The sequence below is a fragment of the Lontra canadensis genome, unplaced genomic scaffold (genome assembly GCF_010015895.1).
Source record: "Lontra canadensis isolate GAN:19392208 unplaced genomic scaffold, GSC_riverotter_1.0 scaffold19, whole genome shotgun sequence".
In the NCBI taxonomy this organism is placed as follows: domain Eukaryota; kingdom Metazoa; phylum Chordata; class Mammalia; order Carnivora; family Mustelidae; genus Lontra; species Lontra canadensis.
In genome coordinates, this window is record NW_022631013.1 from 9983060 (window position 1) to 10003160 (window position 20101).

Sequence of the window (20101 nt, forward strand, 5' to 3'; positions counted from 1 at the left end):
ATATGTACTCAGTAGTATTAAGTTAAAGCACACTTTCATATACATGATGTAAAGAGACTGGCCTAACACTTAAGAGATAGGGGTATTTTGAAAACAATTAAAACACAAATTTGACATAGAGAATACCATCAGAACCTGAGTACATTTAATAAATGGCAGAAGACCATGTATGTAGTCACAAGCAGAAGCACAACATGGTAAAGTGCTTATGTCAGGCAACACAGGGCATAGCCCCTTATCAGAATCAGGGCCAAATGCTGCAGTACCCACTCTAAATACATAGTATAAAAATTCCGAGAACATTACATATAGATGAATTTAAGTTCTAGCCCTAATCCTACTGTAAAATAGTAGAATTTTACACTGAAACTTTTGTCCCCATTAGAGACCTATAAACCTATACCTCAAACTACAGGAAAACATCAGGAACGTTATTTATTTTCAGCTTTTAACAATAAATTTGAGGTGCATGCATTAGGTTCAACCCAACTATCAAAAGCACATATAAGGAAGCGACATAGGAGAAAGGATAACAATGAGTCAAAGACCTATGGTGTCCTGATGGCCAATCTGTAAAACACTTCTATAATCAAAAGTTGGTATTTAATCAAGTAGTTGTAAAAATAGTTTTTACAATTATTCACGTGATGAAATTTTCTTAGCTAGCCTTGATTAAAATGGAAGATATCATATGCATTTTACAAGATTTTTTTTAAAGTAAGCTCTGTGCCCAACATGCGGCTTACAGCCGACCCCAAAATCAAAAGTCACAGGCCCTATGGACTAAGCCAGCTAAGCCCCTCCTTTTCAGAAGTTTCATAACTCAGGGAAATTTTTTAATTTAAACAACCATACCTTTGAGTCCGTAAGAATTTTTGTTTGGCAGATCCTGAGCTACATTATGAACATCTGATGCCAGTTCTGCAAATGTACAAGGGAAGGTCTTAACATATTAATAAAGGTATTCATCAAAAGAGAAACTGGTCAGCAACTTAGATAAAGCCAAGCATCAAAGTTAAGTCCATACTGTGCATCAGAGAAGAAAACTTCCTGCAATCCATGAAGTTACAGGCCCTGTGACTCAAGTATAAATCCTATTAGCCAGATGGCCTTTGAACATTCAATTGCATCAACTACCCTTGTTCATCAAACTCCCTTCCCACTTGTCAAGAGCATTCCAATGTTTAGCAAGTTATACTTAGTATGTTTACATTTAATAAACTAGCATTCTGACTACCCTTCAGTCTATTTTGGTTAATGGAGGTCTAAGCTAAGGAATAGATCTATTATCCTGGCAAAAGTCAGGTTTCTGAGCCTATAATTATGGCTGAGAGCCAGACTTAGAACTCTGTTTCCAACAAGACAATGCCACTCCATAATGCCCCTAGAGAAACAGCCAGGCTCTATCAACAGAATCCTGTATTCTGCATTAAACACATTTGCTTATTTTTTAGCAAGGAATCAGCTACCCTAAATGAGAATGAGGGGAAGGGAGAGGAAGAGATAGAGACAAGACAAAAGGGAAAAGAACAGGAAACAGAATGAGAAAAAAGAAAAGTTAACAGTTAATCAACTAATTCAACATTGTTTTAACACCTGATTTCAAAATCAGTAAAGGTTATGAAGAAAGCTACTTTACACCTGTGGCTATTTTTCATTCCTCTTCAATAAAATACAAGGGTTGGGACTATAAGACTATTGTGAATGTATGCTTTTATACCAGGAATGTATGAGCTCCAGTTATTCTGCCACCTTCACTAACACCTGGAAGCATCAGTTTCCTTCCATAGCCATTTATTGTTTTAGATTTTTTTTTAAAAGACTATTTATTTGACAGAGAGAGGGAGAGAAAGAGAAAACAAGCAGGCAGAGCAACAGGCAGAGGAAGAGGGAGAAACAGGCTCCCCAAACAGGAGGCCCAATCCCAGGGCTCCATCCCAGGACCCTGGGATCCTGACCTGAGCTGAAGGTAGCCACGTAACCTAATGAGCCACCCAGGTGCCCCTAGATTTTTTTTTTTTTTAAAGTAACCTCTACACCAAACATAAGGCATGAACCTATAACTTCAACATGTTCGCATGTTCTACTGATTGAGCCAGTCAGGCACACCTCTAAAGCCATTTTTATTAATGAAAAGTGGCCACCTATTATGTTTTGATTTGATTTCTCCTACAACCAATGACAATGAGCACATTTTAATCTTCCTCTCTGAAGTATCTGTTCAAACTTTTTGCTCATTTTTTCAATAACTTTTTATTTTAAAATAACTACAGATTCACTAGAAGTTATCCATCAACCTAATGATTACATGCCCCATAATTAATAGCACAACAACAATTAAAAAAAAAAAAACCAAAAACAGCACAGGGGCACCTGGATGGCTCAGTAGGTTAAGCATCTGCCTTCGGCTCAGGTCATGATCCCAGGGTCCTAGGACAGAGCCCCATGTCAGGATCCCTGCTCAGCAGGGAATCTGTTTCTCCCTCTGCCTACTGTTCCACCTGCTTGTGCTCTCTCTGTCAAATAAATTAAAACAAAACAAAACAAAAACTGGCATAGATACAAAGTGTGTGTATGATTCTAGGTCATCTTTTTATTTGGGTAAAATACACTTAAAGGGCGCCTGGGTGGCTCAATGGGTTAAAGCCTCTGCCTTTGGCTCAGGTCATGATCTCAGGGTCATGGGATCGAGCCCCGCATCGGGCTCTCTGCTCCGCGGAGAGCCTGCTTCCCCCATCTCTCTCTCTGCCTGCCTCCCTGCCTACTTGTGATCTCTGTCTGTCAAATAAATAAACAAAAATCTTAAAAAAAAAAAGCCTCCACCTTTGGTTCAGGTCGTGATCCCAGGGTTCTGGGATTGAGCCCCACATCGGGCTCTCTGCTCCACGGGGGAGCCTGCTTCCTCCTCTCTCTCTCTGCCTGCCTTTCTGCCTACTTGTGATCTCTGTCAAATAAATAAAGAAAAATCTTAAAAAAAAAAAAAAAAAAACCTTAAAATACACATTCCCCCCACCAAAAAACCTTACCACATTAACCCTTCTTAGTAGAACTCATTACCATTAAGTATATTCACAATGTTATACAAACCAACACCACTATCCATTTCCACAACTTTTTCATTTTTTGTTCATTTTTAATTGCTCATTTATTTTATCGGGCTGCTTGTTTTCTTATGAGTTTTAAGAATTCTTTATATAGGGCGCCTGGGTGGCTCAGTGGGTTAGCCTCTGCCTTCGGCTCAGGTCATGATCCCAGGGTCCTGGGATCGAGCCCCGAATCGGGCTCTCTGCTCAGCGGGGAGCCTGCTTCCCCCTCTCTCTCTGCCTGCCTCTCTGCTTACTTGTGATCTCTGTCAAATAAATAAATAAAATCTTAAAAAAGAAAAAATTCTTTATATATTCTGTGTACAAATCCCTTTTCAAATGGGGGTTTGGAGGTGCCTGGCTGGCTTAGTCAGTAAAGCATGTGACTCTTGATCTCTGTGTTGCAGGTTCAGACCCCATGTTGGGTGGAAAGATTACTTAAAAATAAAATATAAAAACTGGGAGCTTTAAAAATATTTCCTCCTAAACTATGCCTTGTCCTTTCATCTTATTTTCTTCTCAAGAACCAAGTTTTTCTTTCATAACTTGCGCTTCTTGTGCCCTATGTAAGAAATCTTGCCTAACCCAAGGTGACCTGAGATTTGCCCCTGTATTTTCTTCAGAAGTTGTCCTTTCAGGTTTCACTTTTAGAACTATTGCCTACTTGATGTTATTTTTTGTGTGTGTAGGACAGTATAATACATACCACTGAACTGCCTTGAAACTATTGTCCTAAATCAATTAATTAGCAATCTATCTGTGGGTTTATTCTAGATATGCTATTACATAATTGATCAGCCTCAATGCTTTGCCAAATCCACAGATCATTGTAGCTTTGGATTAACTTTTTTTAAGGGGCACCTGGGTGGCTCAATGGGTTGAGCTTCCAACTCTTGGTTTCGGCTCAGGTCATCATTTCAGGGTCATAAGAGAGAGTCCATGTTGGGTTCCATGCTGCATAAGGAGCCTACTGAAGATTCTATCTCCCCACCCCACCCCAAAAAAAGATTCTATCTCTCCCCCTGCTCCTCTCCCCACCATCAAATAAATAAAGTAACTTTTGAAATCAAGGAGTATGATCTAAGCTTTGCTATTCTTTTTCAAAATTCTTTGGGCTATACCAGTTCCTGTATTTTTCTATAAAAACTTTATTTTTAAAAACATTTTATTTGTTTGCCAGAGAAAGAGAAAGAATAGAGCATGTGTGTGCAAGAGCATAAGCAGGGGGGAGTGGCAGACAGAAGGAGAAGCAGGCTCCACGCTAATCAAGGAGTCTGATGCAGGACTCCATCCCAGAATCCTGGGATCATAACCTTAGCTAAAGGCAAAGGCTTAACCAACTGAGCCACTCAGGCATCTCCTCTACAAAAACTTTAAAATCAAGTTGTCCATTTACACTACAAAAGCCTGCAAGGATTTTTTCAAAGACTTTATTTATTTGAGAGAGAGAGAGCACAAGCAGGAAAGGGGCAGAGAGAAACAGACTCCACACTGGGCAGAGAGCCTAATGTGGGGCTTAATCCCAAGACTCTGGGATCACGACCTGAGCCGAAGGCAGATGCCCAGCAGACTGAGCCACCCAGGCGCCCCTGCTAAGATTTTTATTAAATTCATACTGCACCCAAATACCACTTTGAGAAAAAATAACTTTTTAATGATATATTGAGTGATCTAGTTAATAAATGCTGAGTATCTCTCTCCTTTCTAAGGTCTTGATATTTCTCATCAAGATGCATAATTTTCAACATACAAATATTGCACACACTTTGATTTAATAAAAGTATTTCATGGTTTTGTAATACTATAAACGATACTTTTTTTCCTTTTTAATTCTCATTTGCAATTATTCATTGCTAGCACAGAAACACGGTCTTGATTTTAGGAGTGGTCACACAAGTACATGCATTTGTTCGACTTCACCTACTTGGACCCTTTAAAAAGGAGAAATATTATTGCCTATGAAATATATCTCAACAAACCTGACATTTTAAAAAACTAGCAAGAAAAATTTTCACAAGGTGCACTACCACGAATTAATATGACCAGAGCCAGTAAAAACCAAATTTCACAACAGTGAAAGTTGAAATATATAAAAATGGTATATCCTTCCATTTATTTCTTCTTGAAACTTCTGATTATGTATCTTAAACATAAGATTTTACATTTTACATTTTCATAGGTATAAATCTTATCATCCTGCTTATCATTAGACTTCTTCCTAAGCATTTGCTGTTTTTTGAGGCTCATTATTTTTTCCATTTTCTCTTTGTTGATGGTTTGTAGAGATATATCTACTGAACTTCTACCTAGTACCTTTTAAAACTTCCTTATTTTGGGGTGCCTGGGTGGACTCAGTCGTTTAGCATCTGCCTTCAGCTCAATCGAGCCCCGCATTGGGTTCCCTGCTCAGCAGGAAGCCTGCTTCTCCCTCTCCCACTCCCCTTGCTTGTGTTCCCTCTCTCGCTGAGTCTGTCAAATAAATAAATAAAATCTTTAAAAAAAAAATTCCCTTGGGGCACCTGGGTGGCTCAGTGGGTTAAGCCGCTGCCTTCGGCTCAGGTCATGATCTCGGAGTCCTGGGATCGAGCCCCGCATCGGGCTCTCTGCTCAGCAGGGAGCCTGCTTCCTCCTCTCTCTCTGCCTGCCTCTCTGCCTGCTTGTGATCTATCAAATAAATAAATAAATCTTTAAAAAAAAAAAAATTCCCTTATTTTAATATTTAACTAGATTTTTATATCACTGCCAGGAGTGACAGGTTTTTTCCTCTCTTTCCAACCCTTCTGACTTTTTTCATTCCTTACTGCAATGACTACAACCTCTAGTATACTAGCATATGGAAACATTAAGAATGGGGCACCTGGGTGGCTTAGCCATCATGATCCCAAGGTCCTGGATCGAGCCCTACATCAGGCTCCCTGCTTGGAGGGAAGCCTGCTTCTCCCTCTCCCACACCCCCTGCCTATGTTCCTGCTCTTGTTATCTCTGTCAAATAAATAAAACGTTTAAAAAAGAAAAAAAAAAGGAACAGTAGAGAAAAAATATTCAACACACCACCATTAACCATAACACTTGCTGTAAGTTTTGTAGATATCCCCTACCTGATTAAGGAAATTCCTTGCATTCCAGATTTGCCAGTTTTTTAAAAAATCAGAAAAAAGATGTCGGGTTTTGTCAAATGCTTTTCCTTATTGAAATGATAAGAATGTTTAGCTTTACTCAGTTGAAGCATGAACAGCAGGCACCTGGGTAGCTCAGTGGGTTAAGCCTCTGCCTTCAGCTCAGGTCATGATCTCAGGGTCCTGGAATCCAGTCCCACATCAGGCTCTCTGCTCAACAGGGAGCCTGCTTCCCCCTCTCTCTGCCTGCCTCTCTGCCTACTTGGGATCACCCTCCATCAAATAAATAAAATCTTTAAAAAAAAAAAAAAGTATGAATAATACTTATTTTTGTTTTTGAGATATAATTCATACAGCATAAAATCCACTCGTTCAAGGTACACAATTGAGAAGTGTTTAGTATATTCACAAGTTGCACAACAATCATGACTATCTATTCCAGAATATTTTCATCACTCCCAAGAAGAAATCTTGAACTCATTAGTAGTCACTCCCCATTTTTCCCAAACATTCCCAACCCTATGCAACCAATAGTCTACTTCTATTTATCTGCCTGATCTGCATATTTCATACAAAAGAAATCACACCATATAAAGTATGTGGTCCTTTACACCTGGCTTCTTTCACTCAGCATGTCTTTAAGATTCATCCACGTTGCAGTATATATCAGCACTTCATTCCTTCTAATAGTAGAATGAACATTCCATTGCATGGATAATATACCACATTTTACTCATCCATTCACCCACTGAAGGACATTTGTTTTGACATTTTTGACTGCTATGAATTATGCTTCTATAAACATCTGTACACAAGGTTTTTACATAAAGCTAGGTCTTCCATTCCCTTGAGTATGTATCTAGGAGGTGACTGGTTTTTTTAATGTTAAAGAAACTTGACTACCAAAAATACATTTAATATGTCATGAGGTTATTATCCTTTTTTATCTTACTGAATGGTTTTCCAGTATTTTGGCTTAAAATTTTCACATCTGTGTTGAAGAGAGAGATTAACCTGCAATTTCAAATGTTAGCACAAGAATTATTGACATGAAGTATCTTACAATCTTTTAATATCAGATATTAATTATAATTGTAATTACTACTGTAATTATAAAAAATATAAATTATATAGAATACATGTTACAATTATAACTACAATTATAATTAATATCAATATCCCTTTTATCACTCCTATAACCAATTAAGTATGCTGCTTCTCCTTCTGTTGATCAGTCTCACAGTAAGCTTATCAATTTTACTAGTCTTTTCAAATTACCATTTTTATAACTTTTGATGATCCTCTCTATAACATCTTTGATTTCTAGTTCCCTGACTTTGCTTCTGTGGTGGTGGCACAGTCCTATTTTTTGACCATGATAGGTATTACATGGAAGTTTGCTTTTATATTATTTATTGAACTATACTTTTATATTTGTGGTTAGAATTCATGAATTGTCAAAACAGGTTTTTATAAATCCAAGAGCTAATATATGTATGTTACCATGAAAAAAATCCCAGGAGCTCTATTAAATAAACATGCCAATAACCAAGTATTTAGCCATGAATTTCCAAAATGAAACTATCCAAAAACATCAGGCTACAGAAAAAAATCTGCAAAAGCAACTGATGCCCAAACTTACCTGTCATCCACTACGTTATGTGGCCAACTTCTATCCACCATGAATGGTACTCTTCAGTAACAAGTCTTTCCCTGAGAACTTATATGTATCTCTGACACAATGAGATTTGAGTATGATTTTGTACTGACATACACAGATTAAAGGCTCTCCCTCAGAGTACGGAAGGAAAAAAAAAACCCAAATACTTTATGGTCAATGAGATTTTTAAGTGAGACTTTGGAGATAAGAACCAGCTAATACTCTCAGAGGTAGGACAGCAGCCCCGTTTTTTCATTCTCCACAGGGACCACATCTTTGTATGTTAAAAACTCAAACATTAAAAACACATTTGACAACAGACACTTACCAGTTCCCTCATCTGCACCATTATGAGTAGCTTCCCAAACTACTGGCTTTGTAACGCACTCATCTACAGATGGAGAATCTGAATAGTCCGCAGGATTAAATGTCCTTGGGTTTGAAAAAAAATAAAGAATTAAGGTAAATGCAACAATTGCCAAAGTCACAAGGTCAACCATACATCATCTTCCCCCACATCCAAAAAATACCCTGTCCTTTCTAAAAGCCACCTTAAGAAACTTCACACTCCTCCTATTTAATTATGGCTATGTCTTCTGGCCATCAGGAGGCAGATCTTCTGAAAAGCAGTGACTGACTAGGGATCTTCCATACACTCTTGTATGACGCCCTTATTTCCCCTAAACTGCTGCCCTCTGCATCCTGAAACAGAGAAGCACAACCATAATTGTATTAGGAAGCGTAAGGGCTCTAATGAAAAGCTCTCTTAAAAACTAAGGCCAGACTTCAACAGTCTTTTCTTCCCAAGTCAGAAGCTAGATTCTTTTAGTACATCTGAAGAAAATGTTCCATTCAGGGTTTTTATTCCATTAAAATTCTAAACACCCATGATTCAGAAGTCTAACTAAAACCAAATTAATACTATTTCTAAAATTTCAGAACACAATTTAAAATTTTTTTCAGATTTACTGAGATTATCATTGACAAAGAAAAAAAATCACTGAAGAATATTTTTGAAAGTAAACCACAAAATCTACTAAATAGTCTAAAGAGACTGGGCTGGGCACATACAGTATGTTAAAGTGTTCCAGCAATTCTGCGCCCTATGTATTCATCCTTCCTTCATCCACAATGACCTCATTCAAGAAAGAGAAATGGCGGGGCGCCTGGGTAGCTCAGTGGGTTAAAGCCTCTGCCTTCGGCTCAGGTCATGATCCCAGGGTCCTGGGATCGAGCCCCACGTCGGGCTCTCTGCTCCACGGGGAGCCTGCTTCCTCCTCTCTCTCTCTCTGCCTGCCTCTCTGCCTACTTGTGATTTCTGTCAAATAAATAAAATCCTTAAAAAAAAAAAGAAAAGAAAGAAACAGAAATGGCCAGAGAGAGCACTAAGTCAGCAAACACCTCCCCATTCCCCCAAAGCTGCTCTGGAGCTAGGGAAGAGACAAAAGGGTTTTGCTAGAACCAATTCCCTTCCTTTCTTGACTGTCATATACAGATGGCTTCTACAAGAAGCTTAAAAACTTTACCTAAAATTCCAAGGGAAGCTAAAGTTTTAGAAGCAGCAAAAGGGAGAAGAATAACCAGAAATTATGAATAAACAACAGATTACACTACCTATGGGGGCTTGGGGGGGGGAGATTTTCACTTTTACATACATAAACATTGCATTTACTCACCATTCAAAGAAAATTAATGGATTTATCAACATAACTCTTAGGCAGTGGTCTTCAACTAGGGGTGATTGTGCACCTCCCTCCCAAGGAACATCTAACAATATCGGAAGACGTTTTTTGATCATTACAACTTGAGGAAGGGTTCTACTGACATCTAGTAGGGAGAGGCCAGGGATGTTGCTAAACATCCTATAATGTAAAGGATACTGCACCACTTCAACAACCTATTATTAAATCTAAAATGTCAACAGAGCCAAGGACTGAAATTCTGCTCTAAAGTCCACTGTGATACTATTTTATTTGTACTATTTCACTTTTTCACTATTTCCTCTTTTTAATATAGAATTAACATCGGACTCACCAGGATAAATAAACTGGGTACAGGACAGAGGAAGAAAAACATTGAGAGTAATAACTAGAGAGGGTAATAACTATAAATACAGGATGGCTCAGACTTACCCCATGCCTTGGGTTGAGAATCTTCCTGCCCCTCTCCCTCTTCCACGTCCAAATCCTTAAAAACAAAATAGTACTGTTAAATAGTATTTACGTCCTACACAATCATAATTCTACCAACTTCATTCTCTTATGTACCCACCAAAACACCACTGTCATTGTCCCTAACAGCACCAACATTCCTACCCAGTGCACCCAATCTGCCGGTCCCTAATGACACAACTGTAAACACAGTTACTGATTTTAAAGGACAGAAGGGATTTAATTCTGCTTGTATAGGACTCCATGATATGCAGCAGCTTAACACAGGCAGCTTATATTACTAACTATTCAGGGGTGCCTGAGTGACTCAGTTGGTTAAGCATCCTACTCTTGGTTTCCGCTCAGGTAATAATCTCAGAGTTGTGGGATCAAGCCCCGCATCAGTTCTGTGCTCAGCACAGAGTCAGGTTATCTCTCCCCCACTGCTCCTCACCCTGCAACCCACCTTCCAGGCTTGCGCATGCACACACACACACTCTCCCTCAAATATGTAAAATCTTAAAAAAAGGAAAAAGACCATTTTATTCAGCAACTCTCCACAGTTTTTCTTAACATCCCAAGCTGTGGACTAAAGACATAAATGCAAGAGCTATAACTATACAACTCTTGGAGAAAATATAGCACAAAAACTTCATGACACTGAATCTGTAATGATTTTTTACAACAGGGTACCAAAGATACAGGCAAAACAAACAGACATTAGATTCGTGCATCAAAGACATCTATAGGTGCCCCTGGGTGGCTCAGTCAGTTAAGTGTCTGCCTTCAGCTCAGGTCACCATCTCAGGGTCCTGGGATGGAGCCCCACATAGGGCTCCCTGCTCAGCGGGGACTCTGCCTCTCCTTCTGCCCCGCCCCACCCCCACTCATGCTCCCTACTTCTCTCACAAACAAATAAAATCTTTTTTTATATCTATATCTATATCTATATCTATATCTATATCAGGGTGCCAGCTAGCTCAGTCAGTAGAGCATACAACTCTCGATCCTGGGGTTTTAAGTTAGAGTCCCATGCTGGGTGTAGAGATTACTTAAAAATAAAATCTTAAAAAAAAAAAAAAAGATAATGAGGTACCTGCATTGCTCGCTCACTCATATGAACTATACTGTATGTGAATTCTATCTCAAGAAGTTATTTTTGCTCTAAAGTTACCAAGAAAGAAAGCAGGAGAAAAAACACAACTGCTCTTGATAGGTGGACTCATGCGTACCCTTTGTAAGAAAAGAAAATTCATTTCAAATTCACACAAGTGCCAAAAGGCACTTATGGTGGTTAAATATTAAGAAAACAGTGGCAAGATCTTAAAGGGGGATGCTGCTCAGAAATTATTAAACAAACCTGGAATACTTGAGCCAAAAAGCAAGCTGTTCATGAGAAAGAGAAAAAGGAATTTATAAAAGAAACAGGTAGCCTAGGCAAAAATTCAAGAAATCTTACAAGTACCCTGGAAAAAGTCTGTTATCAACTGCATATCTCTGTCTCCAAAGATCAAAAGCTGCACCCAAGTACTGACCACAAACATGCCAAATAGCCTAAGCAGATTTTATTTATTTATTTATTTATTTTTAAAAATATTTTTATTTATTTGACAGATCACAAGTAGGCAGAGAGGTAGGCAGAGAGAGACAGGAGGAAGCAGGCTCCCTGCTGAGTAGAGAGCCCGATGCGGGACTCGATCCCAGGACCCTGGGATCATGACCTGAGCCGAAGGCAGAGGCTTTAACCCACTGAGCCACCCAGGCGCCCCTAAGTAGATTTTTAAAAGTCAAATCCGTTATTCCCAGAAATTTTTGCAAGGTAACAAAATTGTTTTTTCCTATTTACCTGGCTAGTAACACTACTGGTAACATTGTCTTCTGTGTATATATGATTTCCCTACACTGTTATCTGGTACAAACAGCTATTTCTGTCTAATAGCTCATAATAAAGATTTGTGGTCTTTTAATTAAAACAAAAACAAAAACACAAGACTAAAGAATATTGTCAAAAAGAATAAACCAATATTAGGATACATGCTATCTTTTCCCCAAGAGGTCTCTCTAGGGTCTCTGTATCACATCTTTGTTGAATGCTCAAGTTTTCAGTTGTTTAGTATTTATGTTTTTACCCTGAGAGCCTGAACAGAAAAGTTGCTCATTTCCCTTGAAAAAGCCTTAACACAGAAAACAGGCAATAGCCTTTAGTGGAGGCGGACCCTAACTGCAGACATTCCCCACCTCCCCAGTACCCAACATGTGTGACCTAAATAAAAGCAAGGAGGGACAGTGATCCTAATCTAAGATGACAGAAAGAAATCCCTTTCCCTCACTCCCGTAAGACTATGTGGAGAACTTTGCTAACAGCCAAATGTGCCAGAAACTGTGTCATCTTGAATTTATTACTGCACACTCTGAGTCATGACATGAAACATCTCTAAGGTCCTGACTAGTTCTAAGGCTTTTTTGTATAGACAAAAATTTCCCAATTTTCATGACTGGTTCAATGATAAATACAGTTGCCATGTTGACTATGAGCTGCTTCCATGCCCAGAGAACTATTCAGCCCATACCAAGAGCAGGGCATCTCTGGGGCTTGCCTGACTCAGAGACTTGGGAGTCAAGCAAATTCTGCCTTTCTGTCCCTAGATTAGAGTATATTCTCAGACAGCAATATGTCTTTCCAACCTTCACGCAGCATAAACAAGTTAAATGATAATAGCAAAATCTCTCTGGGATTCAGTGAGGAATAAAGCTTAGAATCCACCCTCATATCACATATATTAGCTTGTCCTTAGCAAAGAAGTCTGATTCTAAATGTGTTACGGAGACACCTGGGTGGCTCAGTCATTTGACCGGCAGACTTGATTTTGGCTCAGGTCATCAGGATTCTGAGACTGAGCCCCAGTCAAGCTCTGTACTCACAGCAGGGAGTCTCCTTGAGCTTCTCTCTCCCTCTCCCTCTGCAAGCTCCCTGTCCTCACCCCTACCCCCCCCACCCTGCTCCCAGAACTCTGTGCTGAGCGCAGAGCCAGACATGGCGCTCAATCCCATGAACCTGAGACCATGATCTGAGTGGAAATCAAGACCCACCCAGGCACCACAATAACTAAATCGTTTTAAAAATAACAAATAAAGGTATTACACTAAATGTTTCAGGAATTAATGGACTCTAAAACTACTATATGAAGAGTGATTTTTTTTCTTAAAGGATATTTAAGAAATACTCTGAGCAGACTGTCCAACCCCTTGGTGCTGCTCCCCACTCTGCCACTAGTTGAAGGTATTAGTACACTGAAGAGCCATACCCTAGATGCCATGCATCCTGCTTGGCAGGGACTGACTGGGTTCCATCTCCTCCTCCATGAAGAGAGACCCCCCTCCTTTGGACTGAGTAAGCTTCCCCTTTTGTGGTGACAATTTTATTTTTTTAATTTTACTTAAAATCAATTAATTAACACATAGTTATCTCCCTTCTGAGGGAGAGGTCAGTGATTCATCAATCTTATATAATACCCAGTGCTCGTGACATAACGTGCCCTCTTTCATGCCTATCACCCAGTTACCCCATCCCTCCACCTACCACCCCTCCAGCAACCTTCAGTTTGTTTCCTATAGTTGTCTCATATGGTCTGTAGCCTTCTCTGATTTGATATTTTATGTTTCCCTCCCTTCCCTTGTGGAGGCAATTTTAGAAATTCCCACATAGGGTGTACCTGGGTGGCTCAGTTGTTTAGGTATCTGCCTTTGGCTCAGGTCATGATCTCAAGAGTTCTGGGATCAAGTCCCACATGCAATTCCCACATGCAACTCCCTGCTCAGCAGGGAAGTCTGCTACTCCCTCTCCCTCTGTTCCTCCCCCACCCCTTGCTTATGTTCTCTCAAATAAATCTTTAGGGGAAAAAAAAAATTCCCCAACCGGAAGGTAATTTCTCCTAAGCCCCATTACAGACAGGGTTGTTTAGGATGGTTCAAGTAAAAACCCCAATTCAAATTAGCTAATGCAAGACAGGCAAAATTAGTTTTATATAACTGGGGTAGTTTGAGGGATAGGCATTCCTGAATCCAGGGACAGAAAACACATATAAAAAAGGATATTTATATAGTCTCAGTACTCCCCTCAAAAAGTATTTATTAATTACAAAATGCAGGGTAGTAACTTCAAGGAGAAATTGGGCAGAAACTACTGTTCTTAAATAAGAAATCAAAACTAACAACACTAGCAATGGGATAAACCTTGATCATGTGCCCTCTAATGTGATCCACATTTTGTGGTATTCCTGTCAAAAATAAGTAACAGGTTAACTATACTGGCATTAAAATAAAATTTAAAAACACCAAATAAGGGGTGCCTGGGTGGCTCAGTGGGTTAAAGCCTCTGCCTTTGGCTCAGGTCATGATCCCAGAGTCCTGGGATCGAGCCCCGCATCGGGCACTCTGCTCAGCAAGGAGCCTGCTTCCTCCTCTCTCTCTGCCTGCCTCTCTGACTACTTGTAATCTCTATCAAATAAATAAATAATATCTTTTTAAAAAATAAATAAATAAATAAAAATTTTTAAAAAAAAACAACAAATAACATCAATGTATTCATGAAACTTCTCAGACTGATATTAAAGGACATTCTACAAGACAGTCCATATGCTTCAAAAGCATTAACGCCATGAAATACCAAGATTATTCCAGACTGATGAACTATTTTAGATTGAATGACACTAAAGAGACATGAGAGCCAAGATTTTTTTTTTTAATTTATTCATTTGACAGATAGATCACAAACAGGCAGAGCCAAATACAATGTGTGATACTGGACTGGATCCTAGACCAGAATACTTTTTTGCTATAAAGAACATTACAGGACAACTTTTCAGTAAGGCCTGTAAATTGCATCAATAGTAATTTCCTGTTTTTATCACTGTAAGATACCTCCATGAGAGAGTTTTTTTTTCCCCTTAGGAGATATACACTAAAATATTAAGGGGTAAAATGGCATTATGTTGGAATTTATATTTAAAGGTTTCGGAAAAGAAAAAAAACAAGAATATATATATATACACACACACGCACACACACACACACACACACATATACACACACACAGAGAAAAACAATGAAAAAAATAGTAAAACATCAAAATTCAGGAAATCTGAGTACTCATTACATAATTCTATTATACTTTATTTCAAGGTAAAATGTTAAAGCTGCACCCTGAGCACTTCTGTGTATATTTCATATTCCAATAAGTAGTTTTTAATTCTGTTTAAAAAAAAATCCAAGTTGTTTTCCATATTTACATTAGCTGCTCCTTCTACACAGAATATTTCTACCCAGATTTTCACATGGCTTTATTCCTCCTCAGCAACCTCCTCAGGTCACTCAATCTAAAGATGACCCTACTGGATGACTAGCTGGCTTAGCCGGTAGAGCATAAGATTCCTGATCTAAGAGTTTTGAGTTCAAGCCCCACATTGGGTGTACAGATTTGTTACTAAAAGAAATTAAAAACAAACAGAAGTAATAATGAAGAAGACTCCACTGACAGCTGATCACCAATCATTTTCTTAAGTCAAACAGTGATTTTACTTGACTGTCTCTTCTCCTTCCCACCCCATTATGTAAGGGACCATGCCTTACTCCCATCATTATCTGCAACAATAAAACAGGTATTAAAATATTAGTTGTTGCAGCACCAAAGAAATAAAAAACAATTATTAAGAACATATTATGAGCAACTATATGCTAACAAACTGGACAATCTGGAAGAAATGGATGCATTCCTAGAGACATATAAACTACCAAAACTAAAGCAGGAAAAACAGAAACCCTGAACAGACCCATAACCAACAAGGAAACTGAAGCAGTAATCAAAAATCTCCCAACAAACAATAGTCCAGGGCCAGCTGGCTTCCCAAGGGAATACTACCAAACATTTAAAGAAGAATACATAGCTCTTCTTCTGAAACTGTTCCCCCTCAAAACAAACCAGAAATGGTAGGAAAATTTCCAGACTCTTTTTATGAGGCCAGCATTACCTTGATCCCAAAAGCAGACAAAGACCTCACCAAAAAGGATAATTATCACTATCAATTATCAACATCACTGATGAACGTGGATGAAAAAATTCTCAACAAGGGGTGCCTGGGTGGCTCAGTAGGTTAAGCCTCTGCCTTCAGCCGGGTCATGATCTCAGGGTCCTGGGATCAAGCCCCATGTCAGGCTCTCTGCTCAGCAGTGAGCCTGCTTCCCCTCTCTCTCTGTCTCCCTCTCTGCCTACAATCTATGTCAAATAAATAAATAAAACCTTAAAAAAAATTTTTTTTTCTCAACAAAATACTAGCAAATAGGATCCAACAGTACATTAAAAGGATTATTAACCACTACCAAGTAGGATTTATTCCTGGGCTACAAGGTTGGTTGAACATCCATAAATCAATCAATATGATACACTACATTAAAGAAGGACAAGAACCATATGATACTCTAAACAGATCCAGAAAAACCACTGGACAAAGTACAGCATCCTTTCTTGATTAAAACTCTTCACCGTGCTGGGATAGAGAGTCCATACCTAAATATCATAAAAGCCATCTATGAAAAACCCACAGTGAGTATCATTCTCAATGGGGAAAAATGGAGAGCTTTTTCCCTAAGGTCAGGAACATGGCAGGGATGTCCACTATTGCTACTGCTATTCAACATAGTACTAGAAGTCCTAGCCTCAGCAATCAGACAACAAAAAGAAATAAAAGGCAAATCAGCAAAGCAGAAGTCAAACTCTCACTCACTGCAAATGACATGATACTTTATGTGGAAAACCCAAAAGACTACACCCTAAAATTGCAAGAACTCATACATACAGGAATTCAGTAAAGTGGTAGGATATAAAATCAATGCACAGAAATCAGTTGCATTTCTATAGACCCAGCAATGAGACAGGAGAAAGAAAATTAAGGAGCTGACCCCATTTACATTTACACCCAAGATCGTAAGACACCTACGAATAAATCTAACCCAAGAGGCAAATGATGTGACTCAGAAAACTATAGACTACCCATGAAAGAAACTGAGGAAGACACAAAGAAATGGGAAAAATTTCACGCTCATGGATTGGAAGAACAAATATTGTTAAAATATCTATGCTGCCTAGAGCTGTCTACACATTTAATGCAATCTCTATCAAAATACCATCAACTTTTTTCACAGAAATGGAACAAATAATCTTAAAATTTGTATGAAACCAGAAAAGACCCCAAATAGCCACAGGAAGGTTGAAAAAGAAAACCAGAGCTGGTGGCATCACAATTCTGGACTTCAGGCTCTATTACAAAGCTGTAATCATCAAGACGGAATGGTAGTGGCACAAAAACAGACACATAGATCAAGGGAACAGAAGAGAGAACCAAGAAATTAATCCTCAACTCTACAGTCAACTAATCTTCGACAAACCAGGAAAGAATATCCAATGGAAAAAAGTCTCTTCAACAAATGGGTGTTGGGAAAATTGGACAACCACATGCAAAAGAATGAAACTGGACCATTTCCTTATACCATAAACAAAAATAGACTCAAAACGGATGAAAGACCTAATGTGAGACAGAAATCCATCAAAATCCTTGAGGGGAATATAGGCAGCAACCTCTTCCACCTTGGCCCAAGCAACCTCTTCCACCTTGGCCGCAGCAACTTCCTCCTAAAGACATTGCCAAAGGCAAGGGAAGCAAGAGCAAAAATAAACTATTGGGACCTAATCAAGATAAAAAGCTTTTGCACAGCAAAGGAAACAGTCAACAAAACCAAAAGACAGGGGCGCCTGGGTGGCTCAGGTCATGGTCCCAGGGTCCTGGGATGGAGCCCCACATAGGGCTCTCTGCTCAGCGGGGAACCTGCTTCTTCCTCCCTCTCTCTCTGCCTGCCTCTCTGTGTCCTCGTGATCTCTGTCCATAAAAAACAAACAAACAAACAAACAAAAAAACAAAAAAAAAAGACAACCAACAGAATGGGAGAAGGTATTTGCATATAACATGTCAGATGTTATAGGGCTAGTATCCAAAATCTATGAAGAACTTACCAAATTCAACACCCAAGGAACAAATAATCTAATCAAGAAATGGATAGAAGACATGAACAGACATTTTTGCAAAGAAGACATACAAATGGCCAACAGACACATGAAAAAGTGCTCAGTATCACTCAACATCAGGGAAATACAAATCAAAACCACAATGAAATACCATTTCACACCAGCAAGAATGGCTAAAATTAACAAGTCAGTAAATGGCCCAGTGAGAACGGCTAAAATTAACAAGTCAGTAAAGGACAGATGTTGTTGGTGAGGATGCAGAGAAAGGAGAACCCTCCTACACTGTTGGTGGGAACGCAAGCTGGTGCAGCCACTCTGGGAAACAGTAATGGAGGTTCCTCAAAAAGTTGAAAATAGAGCTACCCTATGACCCAGCAATCGCATTACTGGGTATTTACCCCAAAGATACAAATATAGTGATCTGAAGAGGCACATGCACCCCAATGTTTATAGCAGCTATGTCCACAACAGCCAAACTATGGAAAGAGCCCAGATGTCCACTGATAAATGAATGGATAAAGATGTGGTGTGTAGGGGGAAAAAAAAGATGTGTGTGTATGTATATACATGTGTGTGTGTGTATACATACACACACACACACACACACACACACGAGTTCAAGCCCCACATAGGGCATAGAGCTTACTTTAAAAATAAATGAATGAGTGAATAAAATACATAAATATACTAATACAGACTCCAAAAAATACTGCCTATATATACCATTCCCTGTGTAACAATAAATTCCTCTCTACTTATCTCTTGCCTGCTTTTCAGAGTGGTTGGAAAAACACATTTTAGTTACTCCCTCATCCTGTGAATATAAATGGCCAATACCAACAAGGAACATTCTTTGAAATGTAGTTCCAGAAGTCCTCGGAAAGGTCAGCAGGACTGTCAACCTTTTACCACTGATAAGCTATTAAAGGGCCTGCTGGTAAACATTACTTGCCTGACATTTCAGTAATTCAGCTTCAACCCAAATCCTTGGCCAAGTTTTATTTATGTGAGAGAGAGAGAGAGCAGGCGAGTGCACCATAAGCAGGTGAAGGAGCAGAGGGAGAAGCTGACTCGCAGGGAGCCCGATGTAGGACTTAATCCCAGGACCCCGAGACCATGACCGTGACCTGAAGGCAGATGCTTAACCAAATGAGCCACCCAGGTGCCCCTCCAATACCTAAAAATCTTACAAAAACAAAAAACCCACTCTATAGGAATAATTTTCCAGGAGATTCAAGTCACATCTGGCTGCTCTTCAGTTTTGTATAAACATACTATCTAGTGAGGTCAGCTAATGTAGCCAAGAACAAAGGCCAAAAAAAAGTTTGGTTTCATTAGGTGGTTTTATATCTAGCTATTGTGAAAGACTTTGACCAGGAAAATTAAATTTAAATTCTTCTACACACACACTTCATTCACATGGACTGTATTTTTTATTGTTTGCATTCTGTTCTTATTCACTGTTAAATTTACCAACCAATGGGGAAAACTGTATGAATAATCACCAAACAGTCCAAAAAAGAACATGAAGATATGACAGTTATGATTAAGTAAAATTTTACGGTGATTTTACTTGGTCTGTGAAGTTTTGTTTACTTCAGTTTTATCTGCCTAAATAAAACCAAAGTAAATATATCAACTCTACCTCAAGGTAAATAAAACTAACCAATCCTACTCCCACATACACTCCCTGCTTTCCAACTCACTGGCTGTTCTCTAGGATGTGTTTTTATAACAATAAATATGTTCAATTTGTAACAAGAGTCAGCATTCAATCAGCCTTTTATTTTTAAATATGTCCCTAAGCAACCAACCAAGCAAGTTCTCAGGCTTGATTTTTACTCTCAAAGGACCAAACTAGGGGTTCCAGTGGGCCACAGAGGAAATTCAGTCATGAATATCTGATCATTTCTTTAAGAAGCACATTAATTCGGGGCGCCTGGGTGGCTCAGTGGGTTAAGCCGCTGCCTTCGGCTCAGGTCATGGTCTCGGAGTCCTGGGATCGAGCCCCGCATCGG

At 39.1% G+C, this 20101-nt stretch overlaps 1 protein-coding gene across 1 annotated transcript in view; it reads right to left on the minus strand.

Moving 5' to 3' along the window:
- The window catches only part of UBAP2 (ubiquitin associated protein 2), a 127085-nt gene that overhangs the window by 39690 nt on the left and 67294 nt on the right, over positions 1–20101 (minus strand). Inside the window, 3 exon segments of the mRNA XM_032860388.1 lie at positions 856–921; positions 8188–8291; positions 9992–10046. Of these exon segments, the coding sequence (XP_032716279.1) occupies positions 856–921; positions 8188–8291; positions 9992–10046 (225 nt within the window).